The following is a 25560-nucleotide window of genomic DNA, read 5'->3' on the forward strand; positions in this document are numbered from 1 at the left end:
AATTTGATTCCAACTGTTTTAATATGGGCAATTATTTAATCTTGTTTTAACGTTTGTATTTAGTATTTTATTCTGCCCTGTGAACCGCCCTGAGTCCTCAGGGAGAAGGGCGGTATATAAATATTATTAAATTAAAATTAAATTAAATTTATAATATATTCTCTTTCTTGCTCTATTACTTTCACCCTTTCTCTATTACTTTCACCAACTTCTCAAGATTGTTTTGAATGTTAGCTGTCCTCTTCTAATCAAGTCTCTTCTGAAGATTTGATAAGCATTCCCTTAATATTTTCATCCAAATGTTAAAAGAACTTGTAGAAAACAAGGTAAATTCATCGATTTGCATGGAAATAGGACTTTCTGCACAGGAGGAAAAAAATACTGAAAAGGGAGGAGTAAGAAACACATAAATTTGCATAAAATTATACAGAAAGATGCCAATTTGGGAATTATAACTATTGCCATCTGCAATGACAGATTTGAACACATCCCAAAGATCTTCTGGAGCAATTTTATCCTTATTTCAATGTCACCTGATGTTTATATTTTCTCTTTACGCAATTTTATTTTAGTCTACTGCAATTGTTTAATTTTAGTCAGATTTTTTAAAACAATTCTCTCTTTTCAGGAAAGTGCCAAGACATGATGGCTGAATAGCAACAGACATATTTTAATAGTATCAAAGATTGTAATAATTTAAAATAAGAACTGTCAAGTATAACATTGCCAGGCTTTTAATGAATCAGCAACTGGTCTGTATTTGTCTTATGAGCCTCTTTTGAGATTTTTATATCTTAAATAAAGCGTATTTTGGCCAGAGGTCAATTCCTAGGATAACCAACCAGAGCAACAAAGATGATTAGGGGACTGGAGACTAAAACATAGAAGGAACGGCTGCTGGAATTGGGGATGTCTAGTATAATAATAATAATAATAATAATAATAATAATAATAATAATAATAATAATAATAATAATAATAATAATAGTAATAATAATAATAATAATAATAAAGTTGGAAGGGACCTTGGAGGTCATCTAGTCCAACCCCCTGCTCAGGCAGGAAACCCTATACCATTTCAGGCAAATGGCTGTCCAGTCTCTTCTTAAAAACCTCCAGTGTTGGAGCATTCACCACCTCTGGAGGCAGGTTGTTCCACTGGTTAGTTGTTCTAACTGTCAGGAAGTTTCTCCTTAGTTCTAGGTTGCTGCTCTCCTTGACTAGTTTCCATCCGTTGCTTCTTGTCCTGCTTTCAGGTGCTTTGGAGAATAGCTTGACTCCCTCTTCTTTGTGGCAACCCCTGAGATATTGGAACACTGCTATCATGTCACCCCTCACCCTTCTCTTCATTAAACTACACATACCCAATTCCAGCAACCGTTTCCTATATGTTTTAGCCTCCAGCCCCCTAATCATCTTTGTTGCTCTTCTCTGTACCCTTTCTACTCTTCTTAATGAAGAGAAGGACTAGGAGTGACATGATAGCAGTCTTCCAGTATCTCAGGGGCTGCCACAAAGAAGAGGGAGTCAAGCTATTCTCCAAAGCGCCCAAAGGCAGGACAAGAAACAACAGACGGAAACTAATCAAGGAGAGAAGCAACCTAGAACCAAGGAGAAACTTCCTGACAGTTACAACAATTAACCAGTGGAACAACCTGCCTCCAGAAGCTGTGAATACTCCAACACTGGAAGTTTTTAAGAAGAGACTGGACAGCCATTTGTCCAGAATGGTATAGGGTTTCCTGCCTGAGCAGGGGGTTGGACTAGATGACCTCCAAGGTCCCTTCCAACTTTATTAAGTTTGGAGTTTACAGACAGCACACTACTCCGCTCATTCAACGATATCGAGAAAATGTGTCCCATCAGTTGCATAGTTTCATGAACATGAAAATACCCTGCTTCCCAAAATTTATTGATATCATTATTTATTAAATTTATATACCACCCTTCTCACTGTTCGGGTGATTCTAGACCTAGAATCTTAACGATAAAAACAGAAATCTTTGGGGTTAAGCAACCATTCAAAGTGTTTAAAAAGCGGTGGGACAGTTGAAACAGCTAAGGAATAAAAGGAAAGGGGAAAAAAAAAGAATTCTACAAATGTTTCAGGAAGCTGAAATTATGTCCTACAACATTATACCGAGCACTAGAGCTTTTCGAGAAGCTTGGCCAGCCGGCTTTCGTTTAATACTTGCTTCACATCGTGAAAGCCATTTGAGGTTCGACATTACACAGGTACTAGCAAGAATATAAGGCAGGTAGCTGGAAGAACATTTTGATAAGATTGCTCATTCATTCCCCTTGTCTGAGTGTGATGAATGCCTCTGACCAACAGGAGAGCAACTTGGGATGGCATCTAAGTTCTGAACTCCCGTGGGATCTTGGTTTTGATTATGAAGACCCACCAAGGCTCTTTCCATCCCAGGATCTTTTGCATCAGTCTGACAAGGAGGGTGAGTGAATGGACCGTCCACTGGCTGGGCTGTTGGAGAAAGTGAAAGGCTCTTTCTCTTTCTCCTTGTTGTCATGCTTGTGTTTATGCTTATGCTTGTGCTTGTGCTTCTTCTTCTTCTTCTTGTGCTCATGGTGGTGGTGATGGTGGTGCTCACCATGCCTGGAAGAGCCGGGCTCTTTAGCAAAACCAGCTAGAGAAGGCAGAGGTGCTGGTAACATGTTTGCCTCCAAGGAAGACTGTTCTTTACCTAAAGTTAAAAAAAAAGGAAGACAGGTTCATAAAACACACACACACACACACTGAAAAAATTGAAAAGATGGAAGCTCTGCCCTCACTGCTGCTGCACAATCGCTTTAACAGCATCTCTACTATAGATTTATTTAATAGGCTTTACTATTACAAACCTTATATTGCAAGTCACTCTTATCAATTTTTATGACGACTTGAAAAAAAATCAATTTATACAAATATTATTATAGAGTTATTAAAACTATCTATAAAACGTGCAGACGTTTCATGGGGAGGGTTCAGCTTGGTTCTTACATATAGTTATTAGGCCTTTGGGCAATAAAAGCAAAATGGTTTGCCACTCTCTTCTTCGAGGATGCTTTCTTGGTTTCCTAACCTACTTGTAAACCTGGTGGTTTTATCCTGATAAGAAACTTCCTGCCGGTCTCCCCATCCAGGTAGAAGCCAGCTTAGCTTAGCAATGTTCTTTCTATGGTTAAAAAACAGTAAGAGCCCAAACATGACACGATGGCTCAATTTCAACGTAACAGGAAGCCAATATTTGGCTCTATGCGTAACTGGGAATAAGCAAGCATTTTACAATCTGGTAAAATGTGCCCACCAGGTCCACGCCACCAAACTAGAGGAAGAACTAGAGAAACCTTGTCAGCAGCTTCTTCCCCATTACATCTGAATCAGAATCCCTGTCCTTTTTCTCCCCAGACAGGTCAGATTCAATAAGTCGTAAACAAAACCTAATTTACCTGTCTTGACTTCTTAAGCGAAACAAGGATGGTATTTAGGGCTGAACAAACCAAGAATGAAGGCTTCTTGGCTTATTCACTTGGGTTCCTCTCATGGGAAGTGTCAAGAGCAATAGCAATATACTTGGTTTTTCCTGAAAAATTACAATTCCAACAAATGTAGACTGTACCACTCACTAAGATATCACATCAACTCACTCACAACCCGAAAGGTACCACGCCACCAAAATTGGTTGAGTAGTGAGATAGGCAGCATATAGATTTAAAAAATAAATACATAAAAAGTATGATACAGTAACTGAATAGCCAGCATGGAAAGGAACACCCAAAACACACCAGATGAATGCAGTAAGTAATCATTTCCACAATGGCTAGTTACTGTAACAAGGTAAAAAGGAGATGGGATAGAAATCTCAACATTAATTTTTTGTTCCTACTCGGAGTGTAAAACATGAATGGAGGAAGAGGATGTGGAGAGAAAGACAGTTTCATATACACAGCTGCTATTTCTTATACTCCATGAAGTTGCAATCTACAGAAAGAGATAACCAAGTTATTTGGTAAACTCTGCAATGATTCAATTGTATCCCAAATCCTAAACTTTGGACTACTATTATCTCCTAGTAAAATAAATGTCAGTTGCAGCAGAGATTGTGGGGATAAGATGTTCTTAAACTTCAACCTGGAAAGATTTAATAGCCGATTCCTGAATATGCTAAGCCAGGGGTAGGCAATCTTGGCTCTTTTATGACTCGTGGACTTCAACTCCCAGAATTCCTGAGCCAGCATGGCTCAGCTTGGAAACCTCTCCCTTTCCCCTCAGCATGGCTGGCTCAGGAATTCTGGGAGTTGAAGTCCACGAGTCATAAAAGAGCCAAGGTTGCCTACCCCTGTGCTAAGCTGTACCACTACACTTCTATAATCTTGACTACAAGCCAAGCTGTATTTAATATAGTTAAACAACTGTATAGAATCAGTTTCTTCTTTGGTAACAACTTCTGGAAGGACACTTCAGGAGCGTCCTCCAAGGCTTTTGAAGACGGCATGTAATTTGGACCCCTTTCCATCACTGTATCAATTCATAACGTTTTCTTTTTTGTCATCCCTCTCTAGATTTCAGCATTTGCTCTCATTTCTGGTTAGCATGGGAACATTTGCAGCAAGATGTTGCTCCACAAGGAAAGTAATGTTTCTTCTATGGGCTTAGAGTAGATTAGATTAGCGAGGTCTCCTTAGGCATCCCAAGGATATTGTTTCTTCATGTTGCCGTTTCTATAATGTGCAGAATTTCTTGCCTTGTTCTATTCCCAGTCCAGCCTCTGACCACATAATTGCAGCTTCTACATTACAGGCTTACTGTTTTAATTACAAAGCTGTCATCCCTGGTGATTTGGGTACACACATCTAAGGCACGATAAACCATACCAGATTTTAGGCTCATTGCAAAACACACAAGTATAGAACCAGATACAAAATGAATTTTTCAGGCTGTCAAAACAGGAATGTAATGGTGTACGTCGGAAAGGAAAACCAAGGAGATATAGGATGTCACATGCTCAAACTTCAGCTAAATTTTTAGCTGAAATTCAAGTTGTCAGAGAAATATTTGCAGTCCCTTTTCCTATGTCTCTTATAAATATCCTGTGCATTTTCTTTTTGAAAAAGGTAATACAGAGATTTATTCAATGAAACTCTGCCTTTGAAGTATCTGCAACCAAACTTAAACAAAATTAAGGCCTACAAAAAAAGGACCAGAAAGGCTCTCAAACATGTTCTAAGTCGATTGGAAGTTAAATCTTAGTGATTTGTAGGATTTTACCTCAGGAAAAAAAAATAGCAAAGTTTCAAAAACATGGAATTAAAGTCCTTACCTGCCTAAATGTCTTGTGCTCACCAAGTTAGGAGAAATCAGAAATGCTCAAATAATATATATGCAATTCATTAAGCGCAACACAAATATTAGAAAGGGAGATAAAAGGCACTTGATTTAAAACACTCTCTCTTATTAATTCCAGATCCTGAATTCACTTGCCAGCAGACATTTTCTCCAGATATCTCTACTAAAACTAACTCTCCATGTAAAAGTACAGTGGTAAAATAGCTTTTAAATTTTAGCTAGGTTCTTTTTGCTTTGGTGGTGGTGGTTTTTTATATACCGTATTTATCGGCGTATAACACGCACTTTTTCTTCCTGAAAATAGGGGGCAAATGATGTGTGCGTGTTATACGCCGATATAATGTTAATGACCCATAGTTAATGACCCATTATCCGAAGCTGCAGCTGAAATTTCCTTTTTAAAATGAGGTGCGTGTTATACGCCGGTGCGTGTTATACGCCGATAAATACGGTATATATTCTATGTTCTTTTTAGTTCTGGAGGTTCTGTAGTTCATATTTTCACCATTTCACTGTTTGTTCATCTGTATGCTTGTATTCAATCTATTTTTGTGACCTTGCTATAAAATATAATAAAATAGAGGGGGGGAAAGTGCAAGTATGATGACAGTGTGGCGCTGGTCATATTATCAAAGGTCAACCGCATTCAAGTGAAGCATTCATAATTATTATTTTAGCTAATAGTGATAAGTGTTAGCTTTGAAAATTTGCTGGCAAGCAAATTTAGAGTCTGGATCAAATAAGAGTTAATCTTTAAGGCAAGTACCTTTTATCCTTCTTCAGATATTTGTGCTGAACGTAATTACTGGGTTCTGAAAGTATGGTCCCAGCAATATCAAAGTTATCGCTCTGGTGAATACTGAGTTAGCACCAGAGCGGTAATCACTGTTCAACCAACTCCACCCGTGATAAATGGCTACAATCTTCTCAGCTACAGATAGTCCTCAATTTACAGCCATCCACTATTCAGAGTTGCAACGGCACTGGAAAAAGTGATTTATGACCCCGCACTTATAAACATCACAGCCTCTCCATGGTCACGTGATCAAAATTCGACTCAGCGTGTATGTATGTTGGTTGCAGTGTCCCTTGGTCATGTGATCGCCATTTCAACCTTCCCAGCCAACTTCCAACAAGCAAGGATAATGGGAGAAACAGTTTTGCTTAATGACATGATTCACTTAAGTGGAATAATTTGCTTAACAACCATGGCAAAAATAAATAAATAAATCATAAAACCAGACACAACTCACTTAACAATTTACTTGCTTAGCAATGGAAATTCTTGTCCCAATTGTGATTGTTAAGTAGAGGACTACGTGTGCTTTTCACCGCTCTCCCTTCATTTCCCACTCTCAAATATAGTTTGCTAATGCCTTGAATTTTAGCACCTAATTTTACCACATGGATAACCACATCCATAATTCTCTCTGGCTAAGGCGTGCTCTATGGGCTCCTCGTATTGTTGGGAGGCAATGCATTGGCGGTGCTCATTCTGCAGCCTCTCAGGCTGTTTTTCCTCCTCGAATAACCAAAATGTCTTCCTCAGTAACTGACTGGAAGCACCACAAAGGGTGAGGTGCCCACATTTGCTTTTGAAGGGATGACTAATACCCTTTTGGAACAGAACGCACATTACGCTAGCTATTTACTTGGCACCTTCTGTGGTTTTCAACGTTCAGAAGCCAACATCATTATTAGTTTCACTGCAAAACAGATGTTTAGGATCAAGAAAGAGGATCCTTACTGAGAAGCTCCAAAGCACTGCCTGAGCCTGAATGTGCAAGTCACTACAAACTTCGACAAAAGAAAAGAAAAAGGAGGGAAGCTACGATATATTACACTGTGTGGTAACTTATGGCTACTCTGCCTTGGCTCCCCTCAGCCTTTCAACTCCAGCCAACATCTATTGGTTTTAATTGTTAAAAAATAAAACAAAAACGGTGGGGATTTCAGAGATTAAACACTCTTAAACCAGCCCTTATAGTTGACTTAACATGGTCCGCAATTCCAGCTACATTTTATATGTATGTGTACAATTTTAGATCCCAAAATTTCCCTGATCTCTTTATAATCTTATATATTTATTTATTTTATTTTTATTTTAATTGCATTTATATCCCGCCCTTCTCCGAAGACTCAGGGCGGCTTACAAGCTTAGCAGTAGCCTTCATTCTATGTATATGCCTGCTTATTAGGGCTTTCACACACACCCCAAGCGGCATTATTACAAAGTCAGCTTAATTGCCCCCAACAATCTGGGTCCTCATTTTACCTACCTCGGAAGGATGGAAGGCTGAGTCAACCTTGAGCCTGGTGGGACTTGAACCTGCACTAATTGCAGGCAGCTGGTGTTACTTAAGGAGGTGTTAGCCCACTGCTCCACCAAGGCTCTTATATAATGGGGGAAGAGAACCAGGTTGGTGTACTGGTGAAGGCACCAGGCTAGAAACTAGGGGACTGTGAATCCTAATCCTGCCTTAAGTAAGAAGCCAACTGGGTGACCCTTGGGCCAGTCATTCTCTCTCAGCCCTAGGAAGGAAGCAATGACAAACCACTTCTGAGAACCGTCCTAAGAAAACCAAAGGGGCTTCTCCAGGCATTCTCCAAGAATCAGATACAATTGAATGGAAGGAAAGGAAGGCTGGTAAAGACGAATGCCTCTTGATGGCAGCCACTATAACGTTAGAACAGGTCTTTTTTAAAAAAAAATTCTCATAGTGATTAGTATTTCTCTACTACTCCTTTTATTTAAAAAAAGATTAATAATGGGTTAAAAAAACAAATATAGAAGAAAGAGGCACTGTGATGCAATGGACAGAATTTTGGATACAGATCCAACACAATACAGATGAATGGTCTAAGTTACAAAGCTTATTGCAGGATGTTTGGGCAGCTTTTATTTGAATGCTTATCATCTTGCAAAGTAGTTACTAAATTGGGGAGCATACATACACACATGCAGTGGGGGGGGAGGGGGAGGGGGAGGGGGAGGAGAGAGAGAGACAGACAGACAGATATAATCCTATACTCTGACATGAGGTTTGACTAAATATAAAGCTATTATTTCTTAAACAAAAAAATCTGTAATCATATTTTAAATAATATATTTTACAAAAACTCTTTGCAACAGCATACTCCATGTTTTGTTATATAGCATGGTAGAAAGAAATGTCCCAATATAATCGGAAAGCTAAATTTAAATGAAGATGCGAATTCAGTCTGGTTGTTTGGGGTTTTTTTTTGGTCTCTGGAAGAAGGTGATTGACCCTACTGTTTTGAAGACTGAATAACAAATAAAGTTTGTTTTTTTGTAGTATAAGTCAAGTTTTGAATGACATCAGAGGGTGAAGAAGAGGTTGCACTGATGTTTTCAAAGCTACTGTACTTAAGGCAAAAATATAATTAACATCCAACAATGCTTATGCTTGCTTCTGAAGAATCATAGATTTGGGTTGTACAAAAACTTACTATTGCATATCAGATCATTTTTTCCATTTTCCCCCCCATTTTGTATACCGAGTCATTTTTTTCCCCCCACTGTCAACTAACAAAAACAAAAAGTTATGATAATGGATGTTAATATTACCGATGACTATTTCCACTGATTTAAAATCCTTCCCTATGAAGAAATTATAGAATTTGAACAGTTTGGAAATAAACTAATATTGACAAAACTAAAAATGTTCAAAGAACCATACACGAAAAATTCCAAACATTTTAACATAAAACAGAATTATTAAATGCCCAAATAACCACTGTAAAAGTTTAGCTAAAATAACACTAGATCAAGGCCTATAAACCTCATTTAAAAAAAGAGTAAACCTTTTTATTCAACCGATTAAAGCTACTAGCTTATACTAATTGGCATATGAATAATTCAAATCTGATGAAATGACATTTTTTAAGATGGTGCAATAAGTCATCTTGGAAGATGTATTTCTCCACATTAAGAGTACAAATGCTACTGATATACTCCAGATCCATGTGCTTATGCAATTAATTAAGTTTCAATAAATTAAATATTTAAAAACCAATTTGTTGAACTGATCAAGATCAGGCTGCAACGAGATATCCCAACAAAAGCCAAATGTTGCCTAAGAAACCTCTGCCCTGATGCTTGTCCCAAAGGAGCTTTTACAAAAGGCAACTAGATTTTCTTGCTTTTTTCTTTGAAAACGTTTCACTTCTTATCCAAGAAGCTTCTTCAGTTCTTCTTCAGCTTCTTGGATGAGAAGTGAAATGTTTTCAAAGGAAAAACCAAAGAAAGTCCAGTTGTCTTTTGAAAAAAGCACCTTTGGGACAACCATGACCTGGATGATTGAGAATTTCCATGCCCTGATGCCTGTTTCTCATATAAGTAGCCCTTGCTTAGTGGCTATTCATTCAGCGACCATTTGAAAATATGCCAGCACTTGAACTCAGAGCTGTTGTAGAGCTCCTGTGGTCACCTAATTGCAATCTGGGTGCTTGGTAACGTGCACTTATGGCTGGTTGCCAAATGCCCCGTGATGTGATCATCATGTGCAATTTTCCTGCCAGTTTCCCCAGAAAGTCATTGGGGAAGCCAGCAAAAAAGGTTGTAGGCCAGTGCCACCTGTCTGGAGGACTCTCTCTAGTTCCTGGGGGCTGGCTAAAAAAAGAATTGTTGTGAAATCCAATGAGATGTTCTGGGCTTTCAAATGTCAAGTTTCCAATTCTATCCTTATTTTCTTTCTAAAGCTAGTATACCAATTTCTAGCTCCTTTTCTAAGTCTGAAAGCAGAACATAGTTGGAAGCTTCTCAAATTGCTCAAATATCCAGTTGTGACCAAACAGGAACTGGGGTAATTAACTGGTATAATTAAGGACTAGTTATAAACATAAGAATTTTGTGTACTTATCCCCAAATTACATATATATATATATATATATATATATATATATATATATATATATATATATATATATATATATATATATATATATATATATATATATATATATATATAAATCAAAGTATCCCAGAAGGTATGATATCCTATTTTAGAGAGAGGTCCCATTTTTAGAGGCAAAACATTACTTTGCAGGATTCAGTGATTATTTAGAATAAATGAGATCCTCTAATAGATTATTAGCCTGCTGTAGGTTTGTATCATAAGAGCCAAGTAGCCTGAAAAATACAAAGAGGCAGCCATTTGGATACCAATTCAATCGACACTAAACAATTTCAAGCGTGCAGCTGTTTCTTAGAATGGTCCCTGAAGTAACAGCTGTTTATTTTCCTGGCACAAATCTCCAGGAACTCTTGTTTATTACTTTATACCCCCCCCTCCATTGGGCAGTATAAGAATAGCACAAAACAAGTATTATGCAATGCTAATAAAGTGCTATAAATACCGTTTATATTCATAAGCCAACCTGATCCCCAGATAATGCTTGTCATAAATAATTATCTGATGTTCTTCAGAATCTTTCTCTTTAGCAAATGTATTCTTTGGTCAGAATTGTTCAGGAAACAGCAATCAGAACTCTAGTTTCAGCGCATATACATTCTCTGTCCTTGTTCAGTTTCCTGCCCTATTTTTTGGTTTGCAATGATCTATTTTCTGTCAACACAATGAGAAAATTGCACCAACACTGCAAATTACCAGCTTCAATGATCTGGGTCAGCATTTCTCAAACCACAAAATTCATCCTCCCCATCACCTAATAAAGCACAAAATGTCTGAAAGACGAAATAATCACAAGGATTGACTGATCCCTATGAAGTCTCTCACACCATCCAAAGCCATGTATAGGGAGTCCTCGACGTACAACCACAACAGCGCCCAAATTTTCTGTTGCTAAGTGAGGCATTTGTTAAGTGAATCCCTGCAGTTGTTAAATTAGTGACATGGCTGTTAAGTGAAACTGGCTTCCCCAATGACTTTGCTTGTTGGAAGGTCGCAAAAGGGGATCACGTGACCCTGGTGCACTGCAACCAACATAAATATGAGTCAGTTGCCAAGTGTCTAAATTTTGATCATGTGGCCCTGGGATGCTGCAACGGTCGTGTGAAAAAACGGTCATTAACTCACTTTTATCACTGCCACTGTAAGTTTGAGCGGCCATTAAATGAACTGTTTTAAGTCAAGGACTACTTGACTTACATATTCTCTGGAATAGAAGTTTCATGTCTACCCAGAGGACTTGTGATAATTCTCTCCAATAGGCCCTGTCCTCTTCCACCGAGCACATATTTCAATGGATGTGCATAGGCAGATGCTGAATTGTCTTCACTTTAACAGATGTTACTGAGGTACAGAAATAGAAGGGTACGGGTACAACAGATTTAGGCGGCAAGACGGTTGCTAATGTGAATAGCTTTCAAAAAGGATTGGATAAATCCTTGGAAGACAGTTCTACTGAGTGGTGACAGTTTCAAGATTCAATGTTTCCTTCAGATTAGGGGCAGCATATTTCCATAGGAATAATGGTGGGAATAAGTACCTTTCTAACACCTGTTCATGAGCGTCCTGGTAGTATTTAGTTGAGAAATAAAAAAAACTGTGGCTAAATTGTTTGAGTAGACAAATATATACATACAGTATATCTACGTCTATTGAAGACTAAAAACCCCTTATTGAGTTTTTGTGTAAAAAAGAAAAAAGAAAAATTAAACTTATGATTTATGCTTCTGATGATTGGACAGGACAGATTATAGAAAGAAGACAGTCGTGGTTAAAACATAAAAAGATTAAAATATAATTACACTTGTATCTATGGTGAAATTATAAGTCACTTTATATCTTGCCTTATATCTTTTTTTCCCTTCTATTTTCTTTCACTTTTTTCTTTCTAAACTTTTAGCTTTTTCTTTTTTTCTTTTTCTTCCTTTTCCAGTTTGTGTTAGTTCTTATTGTGGTTAAAGCTTACAATAAAACAAGAAAGAAAGAAAGAAAGAAAGAAAGAAAGAAAGAAAGAAAGAAAGAAAGAAAGAAAGAAAGAAAGAAAGAAAGAAAGAAAGAAAGAAAGAAAAAAGAAAGAAAGAAAGAAAGAAAGGAAGAAAGAAAGAAAGAAAGAAAGAAAGAAAGAAAGAAAGAAGAAAGAAAGAAAGAAAGAAAGAAAGAAAGAAAGAAGAAAGAAAGAAAGAAGAAAGAAAGAAAGAAGAAAGAAAGAAAGGAAGGAAGAAAGAAAGAAAGAAGAAGAAAGAAAGAAAGAAGAAAGAAAGAAAGAAAGAAAGAAAGAAAGAAAGAAAGAAAGAAAGAAAGAAAGAAAGGAAGGAAGGAAGGAAGGAAGGAAGGAAGGAAGGAAGGAAGGAAGGAAGGAAGGAAGAAAGAAAGAAAGAAAGAAAGAAAGAAAGAAAGAAAGAAAGATGGTTTACAGCCTTGGGCTGATTCTGCAAGATTATTCTCTTGATAATAGTAGAAAATGACAAGAGATAATTTCAAAAGAACTGCCACAGGTATATAGTAATTAAACCTGTCTGTTGGATTATACATAACACTTCAGGGACTGTTTGCCACATTACACGTTCTTAGGCAATTTTCAAGTCCAAAGTCTTGTCAAGGCCCCTTAACATCATAAATGCCCAATTTTAGGAACATACATCTCCATTTGCAAGTATGGACCTATTGCTACGAGAACTGTACTGAATTATCCGTTGTGACACGTACGATACTTAAATAAAATTCCAAAAACACAAGCAGAGTTTGCCTTGTCTGTTATGTTCTCAAACTCTCCCCATTAATTCCAATACAAGTTATATAACTTTAACCCAAATGTTTCTTTGAACTTTCACTTTCTGGAAATTGGCCATAAATTTGCAATTCAGCTAGATGTAGAGTTTATGGACTTTGAGGATATTTGCCATGCAAATATAACATTAAGATCTAAATCTCAGATTGCATAAAGCCTGAAAATTCAATGGTCATCGTATTATAAAGACCTGAAAGAAAGACATTAAGTACATGGGCACATCCTATGTGACAAAAAAAAAAGCCTTGTTCCTGTAGAGAACTGTGTTTTAGACTTTCCAGAAGAAATCTGCTAAGTATCCCCAGCAAAATAAAACTTGAATTGTTTTAAAGAACCAAGTGGAGACAGTACAAGACTATGTTAGAAAACTGGCTTCAGAACAGGAAAAACTCTAGTCATAGTTGGAAAAATGTCAAAGTTGAAAAGTTGTAAGTATTCTAGAGGCCGCTTTTGGGTCTTCAAGTCTTAACTCAATCCATTTGCAGATTATTCAGATGAGCTGCTGTCCTTTTCTTATTTAAAAAAAGAAGCTGAAATAATAGCTTTCGTCATCTTTGCAACCAACAGTGCTGCGCCTGTACCAAAGCTACCAGATTTTGTTCTCAGCAAGGGGCTCAAAAATTATCCCTTTGTTATTTGAAAAAATGGGAACAGTGCTTTAGAAGAATATGTCCCAGCACTCCTTTGATTTTAATAAAGGCCATATGGAGGCCATACAACCATTCAAATACAGAAAAGCATGATACAGCAAGCTGGAACATTGGCCCAACCAGTTTGGTACTGCTTTTTCTTATCTGATATAGGTTCACTAGAGATTTTAAACCACCGTCATTTGATTCCAGGCCTGCTGACTAGCATTCTCTGTTCTGAGTTCATAATACCCTACGACTTATGTTATGGCCTGATAAATGGTCACCATCTGAAATACAGCATCAGTTTAGCCTAGTCTACCTCTGTGAAGACCTTACCTGGAAAGTTAATACAACCCAGGTGGCCAGAAAGACCCAACAGAGACCCCACTTCCTCAGGGTCTTGCAGAAGAACAGGGTAGAACAATGGCTAATGACCCTCTTTTACCAGTCTACTACAGAGAGCGTCGTCTCGTACTGTATTGTGGTTTGGTATGCTGGTCTGACAGCCACGGATAGGAAAGTATTACAGAGAGTGGTGAGCACAGCACAAGACATCGTGGGCTGTCCCCTGACACCACTGGATGACCTCGCCAGGGCTCGCTGCCTTGGAAGAGTGAGGAAAATTCTCAGGGATGACTCACACCCTGGTTGGTATCTGTTTACTCTCCTATCATCGGGTAGGAGATACAGGAGTAAAGCCAGCCGTACCAATAGGCTGAAGAACAGCTTCTATCCATGGGCTGTCAGGCTCTTGAACGGGAAATAATTTTATAAACTTTATGTGTGATTGACTTGTGAGGCCGGTGTGTTGTGCAATTAGTTCACATGGTGTAATAAGATGGAGGGTTTGTTGTCACTGTGAGTTGGGGGTGGGGGCACGAAGGGAGGCTCAGCCAATCTTCAATGTATACATGGTTGTACTTTGACAATAAAAGGTTCATTCGTAGTGGTTAAGGCACCAGGCTAGAAACCAGGAGACTGTGAATTCTAGTGCTTAAGACATAAAAGCCAGATGAGTGACTTTGGGCCAATCACAAGGAGACTGTGAGTTCTAGTCACACCTTAGTCATGAAAGCTGGCTGAATGAGTTGGGGCCAATCACCAGGAGATTGTGAGTTCTAGTCTGGCTTTAGGCAGGAAAGCCGGCTGGATGATTTTGGGCCAGTCACTCTGCCTCAGCTCAAGCCACCTCCCAGGGTTGTTGTTGTTGTTGTGGGAAAAATAGGAGAAGTGGGGAAGCATAAGGGATGTTTCCCCACTTTGAGTTATTATAAAAAATAAAATAAAAGTGGAATAAAAACAAACCATATATTATTTTGTTTATATTTACAGCTTACAATTAAAAATATTACAAAAAAAATTAAATTAACACATATTGAAACCCTCTTAGGGCATTGTGGCTTATAAAATGATATGCCCATAGAAATTATTGGATCTGACAGATTTCCAACTTACTCTTTAAAATAAAGTCTCTTCTTTGGTCAATTCATGTGAATTTTGAAATCCTGAAATGACCATGTTTGTTAAATGATTGCTCCTCTTCCATAAGGAAGAGTTTTCAGTTGAGTGAAAACAGTGGGAGATTTGGGGAAAAATTTTCCACATCCATCGCCAGAGCCATTTGAAATGGGAAGCTTTTGATTAAAAAAAAAAGCACGTGTTGTTTGCCAGCACTGTGCTTTCTAAGTGGTATTCAGGGAACTATTCAGGAATGGTGTTTAAGAAGGGAGATGCTCACATCTAATTAACTTTTCGTTCATGGTAGAGTCTGCCTTGAAAAGCCTTAAGACTGGCTACTGGATTTATTTAGCTAAAGTCTGATTCACTTAAGGATGCACACAAAGCAGTTCAAGATTTAGTTGGGCCCTGAGCTTACATTCTTCCTGACTACTAAAGCTTTACTAACATGGTACTCAACACATCCTCTTCAGAAGGGTCTATTTCAGACAGTTGAAGGAGTTGATTGTACTGCTTTTCCCTAAAACAATAGGATCTGCTGCCTTGGGGATCTAATTATCAGTCTTCTCCTTGTGCTCCAGGAGCAAGGTAGTACTGGTGAGGTGTACTTAAAAGCAGCCAATTATGGCCAATATGTACTGAAAAGTTACTTAAATTTTCCAGCAATAGCATATATTTGTATGTTAGAAGATGTGTGATTGATTTTCAGTTTGTAAGCTGCCAAAAATCTAGCAAGTAGGACGTATACAAATACAAATCCTCAAGGAGCTTCACTCTAGCAGTGTGTGTGCTATTTTCTGTGTGGGATTTATAGCGCCTGTTGTAAGTGGCTTTTTAGATATTGACTGGGGTTTGTTGATGGCTGGCTTTTAAGTCATTACGTGTTTGCTTGTGATACCCAACCCTTGCCTTCTAAGTACTTGATAGGCTGATAGTAAATCAGCACTCCTGTTGATTTATGGGGGGCCTCTTTCCCAGGGTTCAATCACTTCCCTGGCTGTTTTTATGCCTGCTCGTCCAAAATTGAATGTGTGTCCTTGTTCACTGCAGTGTGAGGCTACCAATGAGTTCGGGTCTTCTCCTTTGATTGCTCGCTTGTGTTTTTGCATTATTTATTTTTATTTATCAAATTTAGACACTGCCCACCTCATTACCTAAGCGACTCTTAATTGTAAGCAAAAAAAAAATTGTTTCAAAAGTACATTTTCAAAAGGCAACTGGACTTTGTTTTTCCTTGAAGACATTTTGCTTCTTATCCAGCTGACAGGAGAATGGAAGGATTTATATTCCTTGCAATCATCTGGTCTTTTAGCACTTTTTCTGAGAGTCGTTGAGGCCACTTGGAGGTTTATTTGTGTCCTCAGGGTCACCTGAATAGTGCAAAAGGGTGTGGAATCTTCTTGGAACTGCTGAAAGAACTGTGTTGTAAACAGGAGATAAGTAGTGTTCTATCCCTCCCCCTCTGTTGAGAGAGGGCTGTTCAATCTTTGACCCCTCTTTCAAACCAGTGGTCCTCTCTGTCCAGAATATGGACTTTGCTCTCTTCAAAAGAATGACCTTTGTCTTTCAAATGCAGATGGACTGCTGAATCTGGTCCTCCTATGTTATGCCATGAGTTTGTGAAGTGGTTGTTTTGTTTCTCCAATGTACAAAAGTGTAGTTGCCTTTTGAAAAAGTACCTTTGGGACAACCATGACCTGGATGACTGAGAATCTCCACAGACAAGTAAATAAATTGTACTTCTGATGCTACACTGCAGATTCCAGAGGAGTACAGTATAAATATCCCTTTATCCTAACTAGGACTAGTTTCATCATCATATAAGCAGAGGAAATACTTCTTCTTTCTTTATACATATGAAATGGACATTTAAAAGCATGGGCTAAGCCTTGATCAGGAAATGAAAAACTGAAATGAATGACCATCATGAACATGATCAAACCGTAACTTTTAAGTACAGATTTTGCACGTTTTTGTGAGTGAATAATAAACACTTTTTTTTACATTTTGGTGAACAAGAAATTCTTGCCTTTTTTAAATTAAAAATCACATTTTGATAAATTTAAAAATTGGATTTTTTTAAAAAAATTGCTAACTTTTATCCACCCTATCACTAACCTGGTGTTGATGGTCTTTCCAACATATTTAAATGATGGTATATAAAAGCTTGACTGTCATGAACTGTGTCCATATCAATCTCTTCTTCTTCTTGAGAATTTGAAAACTGCAAAATTAGAAAACAAACAAAAACAAAACATGTTTAAGGAGTGCTAATCACCAGCTAAACATGTTTTTTTTTCTTTTTCACATCTATGGAAAATAATTATAATAAGCAAGCTGGTTTAAAAACAAAAATCATGATTTTTTAAAAACAGCCTAATTTCATTTACTGTCAATTGCTCCTAGAACGAGAACTCTTTGTTTATGCTCCTTAAGATACGGCTATTTAACAGAAAAATGCAGCAGACAATGGGTTACTCAATCAAACCCTCCTGGTATTAGCAATTTCTTAGCACTAGGGGACAGATGAAGATACTAGACATAGTAGTGTCGAAACCTAAATTCTTTCACTCTCTTCCTTATTTTTGGAGTGTCTTATGTAGTCCATAATTCAAAGAATTTGTGTGATAAGATACAAGTCATCTTTCAAAAGGGGCTGGATTTTTTCTTTTCTTAAAGGTAAAGGTTGCCCCGCACATGCGTGCTAGTCGTTTCCGACTCTAGGGGCCAGTGCTCCGTTTCAAAGCCGAAGAGCCAGCGCTTGTCCGAGGATGTCTCCGTGGTCATGTGGCCGGCATGACTAGACGCCAAAGGCGCACGGAACGCTGTTACCTTCCCACCGTAGTGGTCCCTATTTTTCTACTTGCATTTTTACGTGCTTTCAAACTTCTAGGTTGGCAGAAGCTGAGACGAGTAACAGGCGCTCACTCTGTTACGCGGCACTTGGGATTCAACCCGCCAAACTGCCGACCTTCTAATCGACAAGCTCAGCGTCCTAACCCACTGAGCCACCACGTTCTTTTCTTAGGCAAGTACAAAACCATAAAGTGAGGTCTAATGTTTAAGGCTGGAGCTTATATGCACGGTTCTGCCATTGTTTCCCACTCTCCCAGTTCTCCCATCTCCCATTTACCTACCCTTATTTTGAGCTTAACCTTGCTGTCTTCAGTCTTCTCAAGTATTTGTCCAGGTTCCAATGGAGACCCAAGAGGTGTATCAGCTTTCCTCTTCAACCCCTGCTGATGTGGAAGGACTGATATTTCCTTACTCAGATGATCATCTTCCTGGAGAAATAGTTAAAAAATAAATAAATTTGAAAATACTAATAGTGGTATAACAATAAGAACAGAAACAATTCCAATTTATGGGGAACTGAACACAATGCATTTGGGATCCTTCGCAGTATTAGCTGTAGGAGTAATTCCTGAGAGCACAAATGCAATTATTCCTACTGGATACAATGGAATGAGCTGTCAACCTCCCAAACCAGACAAATCATAGATATATTACCAAACCAATGACAGCCATTTCTTTTTTTAAAAAAACAACAACACGGGATATTAGGCCCCTTACATGTGCAAGACTACTAGGAGAATGGTGTGGGAGAGAAAGGATATTATTAATCATAGGTTAGTTATGATCAGTGCCAAAACAAAGCTACCTCTGTAAATTGAGCCATACAAGTAAGATTCTTAATACAGCGTTTTACTGAAAGATGTGTTTCGCTAGTAAAAAAAAAGGATGTCAGCCTAGAGGAAAAAAGCTAAAGCCGCATTTGTTTATGTTTGTCACCACTTGTCATGTGGCAATTTATCACACAGGCTGATACCTTAAAATCTGTGCCTTTTTTAAAAATGGAGGCTTCCCTTCTCCCTAAGAGTCATGCCTTCTATTGACAGGATACAGACACAGTGTTCACATTTTTCAAGTAACTCGGATGAGAAAAATCACAGCCTGATAAATAAACGGTCAGGTGAGAGTGGAGACAAACTTTGACCAAGGGAAGCAGGCTGCAATTAGAACAGGAAGAACAAAGGTTAAAAATGGAGACCACTGTGGGAAACGGAGTTGCTATGAGTGAAGGGAGTTAAGGCTGTGCAAGGAATTATTAGGGAATCGACTTACGGTGCTTTGGAAGCCAACTATTTGACCCAGAGAGTTCGCATTGTTGGGAGGTTCGGGGCCACTGGCTCCGGGCTCTGGGATTATCGTTGGGTTCAGCACAGCTTTCTTTTCTTTGAGGTTAAGGACCAAGCCGAGCTCCGGCAGGGGCAAACAGGAAGGCCTGCTAAGACCAAACAGGGTGAAGTACAGGTCGACAGCACCGCAGCGCAGCCTCCAGTCGTGGCACGTACCTTGGGAAGCAAAGAGGGAGCAAAAGAGTCATCCGTCTGACGCCTTGCACCGCACCATCCGCAGCGGGTGGAAAGAGCGCTCAGAAAGGTATCAACTTCACCTCCGCAGGTAGTCCTGGGGTTACGACAGCCATTGGGATTGGGATTGCCGTGGCTAAGCAACGCGGTTTGTCAAGGGTGATGTCAGATGACTGCACTGTTTGGCGAAGGCAACCCAACGAGTTGGAATTCCAGGTTGCAGGATGTTAAGGGAGAAGCAGAGTCCCAGGTAAGGAACGTGGGTGGTGCTGAAAAGGAGTGGGTGAAGTCCAGTGAAGACGGCGCACAAGTTGGGAAAGGGGGATGCTGCGATGTGTGGCCCAAGCTCAGGAAGGCCAGGGGAGGAGGGCACAGGGTGCACCCAGGTGGAGAAAGGCTGGGAAGAGAGGGCATGGGTGCATGCGAGCGCAGACAGGCCTGGTGGCAGCACACATGTGTGAAAGTGTGTGAGAGTGCACCGAGGCCTGGGAAGGAGGACACTGGTGCTTGCCTCCAAGTGCAGAGAGGGCCAGGAAATAGGATGCGGTGTGTCTGTGTACGAGCACAGGGAGGCCCAGGAGGGCATTTGTGGGTGCATGCATGTTAGCAAAGGATGGGGAAAAAAAGTGAGGTGCATTTGAGTAAGTAAAGAGGAGGGAGGAAAGTGCTGCACAAGGACATGGACACCCAGGAAGAACTTTGCTGGTGTGCAGTGACAAAGGGAAGGAGCATGGTGTGTGTGTGCAAGACTTACCTGAGCAAATTGCAGTTTCCCTGTTGGCTTCCCCACTGACTTTGTGGTAAGTCGGCAGGGAAGGTTGCAAATGGTGATCACATGCAACCGGGCATGATTGAAAACTAGCTGACAAGCGCCAGAATTTTGTTCATGTGGCTCTGGGGGAACTGAAATGGCTGGAACTTCGAGCACCAGATATAAGCCCTAGCCTTCAGCACCAACTGCAACTTCAAGCGGTTGCTGAATAAATGGCTGTAACTCGAGGACTAGCTGTATGTACCATTTTGTAACAACAGGAATTCTGAGAGAACCTGACCAAGAAATAATTAGCAATGTTGTCTTTACTTCTTACATTTAACTTGTAAAATATTCACAGTATGTTTATTAAATATTTCAACAGATGGACATTAAATGTATCAGCTATGGGTTACCGCTAAGTGATGATGCGATCATAAAGTGGGATGCCATGTGACTGCACCTGACTTATGTCAGTTCGGATTGCGGTTGTTAAGTGAGCCATTGTGAGTCTTTAAGCGCATCCTGTGACAGTGATTTGCAATTTCCCATAGCCTCCCACCCAAACTTTGCTTGTTGAAAGCCAGCTGTGATGGCTGCAAATGAGTCATCGGATCGTTGGAAGCTGCGACTACCGTAAATGCACGCAGGTAGCCAAGAGCCCAAATCATGTTTACACAACTGCAGGGATGCTTCAACAATTGCAACTTTGAGGACCAATTGTAAGTCTCCCATTTTCCACAATATTGCTGTAACTTCAAATAATCGCTGAACAAGTGTTCAGTGAGGACTACATGTACAATCATCACACCTTACACTGAGACAAGCTGAGATTTAAAAAGTAGGTCAATTCCTCTATATACCGTGTGTGTGTGTGCACGAGTGCATGTATATTGTGTGTGTGTGTGTAAATCTATAGACATAGGTTTATTGGTCTTTACCTTTAACGACTATAGATTTAGTGGCATGCAAGGCCAAGAAAAGATATATTTATAATGCACGAGGAAGCAATATTTTGAGATATACAGTATCTTTTAGCAGACAGTTCCCAGAAGGGAAAAAAATAGCCAATAAATGAAGTAAAAGGGGTGTGTCTCAAGCACAATTTAGCAAGGAGGAAAATTACAAGACAGTCCATATATATTCAACTGTCACAAGACCCTGCAGCATATGATACTGTATGGACACTAAGACCCTTTTGCCCTGATAAGAAAGCTAAAAACACAATGAAATGGAGCTCAACAGTTCTTACCATCCAAAGTTGAACCCATCTTCCAGAAGATAATAAACCAGATTGTTTTTTTTCTTTTCTTTCTTATTTATGATTCCACTGATTTCAACACAGATAGGAAAAAACAGTTCTTTGCCAAGCTTTAGTTTGTTCATTCAGATAATGAAGGTAACTTTAAAACCAGTTGTTGAATACTCTGGTTGCCTTGGAAGCAGATATTTTAACGTATGAATATTTATTTAAGAACTTTAAAGGAATTCACTAGTTCAGGCTTTATTCTGGGAGGCAGTTTGCATTCCCCTTAATATGTAATAACATGGTAAAGATCTGATTATTTCAAAAGGCCTTTCAAGAGAGTTTATCGTAATGAATATTCTGTACTGGTAATCTGAGACTTCACAATTGTTCTTTACAGAAAGTAGACTTCAAATAAAAAGGTGCACATGACTCACAGAGATTTGCTGCTAACCCCCTCAAAATCAAGAATCTCTCTTCTAGTATCATTCCTTTTGTTACAAGAAGGCCATTAAGTTAAAGACTAACTTTATAAGACAAATTTGCTTCAGTATTTTTTTTTCAAATGCAAAACAAAAATCAAACCATTTATATCCTGAATCTTTTAGAAAATCCTTCCAACCGGATTGCCCCCCCCCAATTACTTAACTGCTACACAGCTGTAGAATTGCACAAGGAAAAAGGTCACCGAAGATTAAAGTCATATATAAATGTTTTGAAAATTGTTATAAACAATTGGTCAAGTGAAAATCATTTTTTTTCACTCTTGGTAAGACAGGGTCTGTTAATACACACACACACACACACAGAGAGAGAGAGAGAGAGAGAGAGAGAGAGAAACTCTGGTGCAACATTTTTCTTTCCTAAAGCATCATGTAAGAACATCTTACTATGAAAAGACATGTGAATATTCCACTTAATGCTTTGCTTGCAAAAACGCTTTTTTTTTAAAATCCACAGCATATTTTTATATGTATGATTAATCTGAGGTTAAACAAACCAAGGAGTTGTTATGAGACTAAGAAGTGCCACTGAATACCACTTCCTAGGAGGGATAAGTGGGAAAAAGCTGCCTTCATAATCAGAAGTATGCTTAGCCCTCTGTGGGAAGCAGGATGGTAGACCTCTGAAAGCAGAAGTGCCGTATAAACACAAGGACCAACTTCATCAATTAACCTAATGCTCATAAATGTCTTCATCTCATCTAAGGCAGTAGCCATCACTACAACTTGTGGCAACAAATTAATATGCGTTGTTAGAGCTCCCCTTGCTGCCAAACCCTTATTCTAATCAAATTAATTTGAAACAAAGAACATGCATGTTAGTGTGTAAGATGCAAGTCCAGAGACAGGATGTGTGAAGGGCTGCAAGGGCGAGAAAGGGCCTCCTCCCAGTTGTACTGGTGGAAACGGTCCTATCAGTAGAAAGTCTTAATTGCATAAAAGCTAACTTCCTTTCTTACGCTGCATCCTCAATTAACAGTGGCACAAATTTGCTGAATATTATTCCTATGTATTCTCCCTCATTATACAAGAAGGACTCAGCGTCTGAAGATTTGGATCACTTTTGGCACTGTCAGTTATTGAAATCCTTACGTTTATTCTTCTTAGAGAAATCAGTGGATTTTATTTGATGGGACATTTGTTTTCCGAGTTCAGCTGAATTTTGAAGAAGCTTATCATAAGGATCAATATTACAGAAGCGAACCCAGTATACAGGGAGTGCAGAATTATTAGGCAAATGAGTATTTTGACCACATCATCCTCTTTATGCATGTTGTCTTACTCCAAGCTGTATAGGCTCGAAAGCCTACTACCAATTAAGCATATTAGGTGATGTGCATCTCTGTAATGAGAAGGGGTGTGGTCTAATGACATCAACACCCTGTATCAGGTGTGCATAATTATTAGGCAACTTCCTTTCCTTTGGCAAAATGGGTCAAAAGAAGGACTTGACAGGCTCAGAAAAGTCAAAAATAGTGAGATATCTTGCAGAGGGATGCAGCACTCTTAAAATTGCAAAGCTTCTGAAGCGTGATCATCGAACAATCAAGCGTTTCATTCAAAATAGTCAACAGGGTCGCAAGAAGCGTGTGGAGAAACCAAGGCGCAAAATAACTGCCCATGAACTGAGAAAAGTCAAGCGTGCAGCTGCCAAGATGCCACTTGCCACCAGTTTGGCCATATTTCAGAGCTGCAACATCACTGGAGTGCCCAAAAGCACAAGGTGTGCAATACTCAGAGACATGGCCAAGGTAAGAAAGGCTGAAAGACGACCACCACTGAACAAGACACACAAGCTGAAACGTCAAGACTGGGCCAAGAAATATCTCAAGACTGATTTTTCTAAGGTTTTATGGACTGATGAAATGAGAGTGAGTCTTGATGGGCCAGATGGATGGGCCCGTGGCTGGATTGGTAAAGGGCAGAGAGCTCCAGTCCGACTCAGACGCCAGCAAGGTGGAGGTGGAGTACTGGTTTGGGCTGGTATCATCAAAGATGAGCTTGTGGGGCCTTTTCGGGTTGAGGATGGAGTCAAGCTCAACTCCCAGTCCTACTGCCAGTTTCTGGAAGACACCTTCTTCAAGCAGTGGTACAGGAAGAAGTCTGCATCCTTCAAGAAAAACATGATTTTCATGCAGGACAATGCTCCATCACACGCGTCCAAGTACTCCACAGCGTGGCTGGCAAGAAAGGGTATAAAAGAAGGAAATCTAATGACATGGCCTCCTTGTTCACCTGATCTGAACCCCATTGAGAACCTGTGGTCCATCATCAAATGTGAGATTTACAAGGAGGGAAAACAGTACACCTCTCTGAACAGTGTCTGGGAGGCTGTGGTTGCTGCTGCACGCAATGTTGATGGTGAACAGATCAAAACACTGACAGAATCCATGGATGGCAGGCTTTTGCGTGTCCTTGCAAAGAAAGGTGGCTATATTGGTCACTGATTTGTTTTTGTTATGTTTTTGAATGTCAGAAATGTATATTTGTGAATGTTGAGATGTTATATTGGTTTCACTGGTAAAAATAAATAATTGAAATGGGTATATATTTGTTTTTTGTTAAGTTGCCTAATAATTATGCACAGTAATAGTCACCTGCACACACAGATATCCCCCTAAAATAGCTATAACTAAAAACAAACTAAAAACTACTTCCAAAAATATTCAGCTTTGATATTAATGAGTTTTTTGGGTTCATTGAGAACATGGTTGTTGTTCAATAATAAAATTAATCCTCAAAAATACAACTTGCCTAATAATTCTGTACTCCCTGTACAATGGGGGTGATTCCCATTTATAGCATACTTGTTTATTGCAGAACTGACTAAAAGACAAAGTCTACGTTGGAGATAATTGTGCAGGAATTTATAGTCCAGATAAGTTCCATTTGTGTGCTTTAGACTATGGTGGCATAAGGTAAATTCTGAATATATATATTCAGATTATATGTATATTTATATGTATATGTTCAGCCTTACTCTGTATATCAATAGAGAATGCCTAGAAAACATACAGTACACATACAGTAAATATACAGTACATACTGCCTTGAGTGTACATGCTAGAAAAGAAGAATATGGATTTGATAAAAGAAGGCCTTCTACAATCAGTAGGACTTTGAGATAAGAGAATATATGTGTGGGGATAGCTGTCTAGTGTGTCTAATATACCAAACTAAGTTATTAATGTTTTATATTGTAAAAATTGTAAATAATTAAGAAAAAGATTTAACCTGAATTCATAAGCTTCCAGAGTTGATCCACCAAAGCTTCATTACATAAAGGAGATTCCATGCTCTTTGTAAATGGTGGATTCTTTGTCAACATGTTTAATATTTTATGCCTAAAAAAGACAAAAATCAACTTTTAATCCACACAGATTCTAACTTGCAGGTTTTTATTCTTGCACTTTCTCAAATTTTAATCTTCATTTTAACCTTAACCTTAATGTTATAGAGTCAAACTCAATCATTTGTGTGCACAAAGTTTAGGAAGTCACGTTCTGTAAATTTGCCTAATCTTCTAAAAAAAAC

General features: G+C 38.9%; 1 protein-coding gene across 1 annotated transcript in view; it reads right to left on the reverse strand.

Annotated features, from left to right (window-relative positions):
- Positions 1 to 1933: 1933 nt before the first annotated feature.
- Positions 1934 to 25560, reverse strand: part of TAF2 (TATA-box binding protein associated factor 2) — a gene marked incomplete at its 5' end in the record, with an annotated part of 60784 nt that continues 37157 nt past the window's right edge. Inside the window, 5 exons of the mRNA XM_083360338.1 lie at positions 1934 to 2702; positions 17272 to 17377; positions 18291 to 18437; positions 19279 to 19508; positions 25261 to 25370. Coding sequence (XP_083216464.1) covers positions 2437 to 2702; positions 17272 to 17377; positions 18291 to 18437; positions 19279 to 19508; positions 25261 to 25370 — 859 coding nt within the window. The 3' untranslated portion in view covers positions 1934 to 2436. The remainder of the gene's footprint in view (positions 2703 to 17271; positions 17378 to 18290; positions 18438 to 19278; positions 19509 to 25260; positions 25371 to 25560) is intronic.

The sequence above is a fragment of the Vipera ursinii genome (genome assembly GCF_947247035.1).
Source record: "Vipera ursinii genome assembly, chromosome: 3".
Taxonomy (NCBI): domain Eukaryota; kingdom Metazoa; phylum Chordata; class Lepidosauria; order Squamata; family Viperidae; genus Vipera; species Vipera ursinii.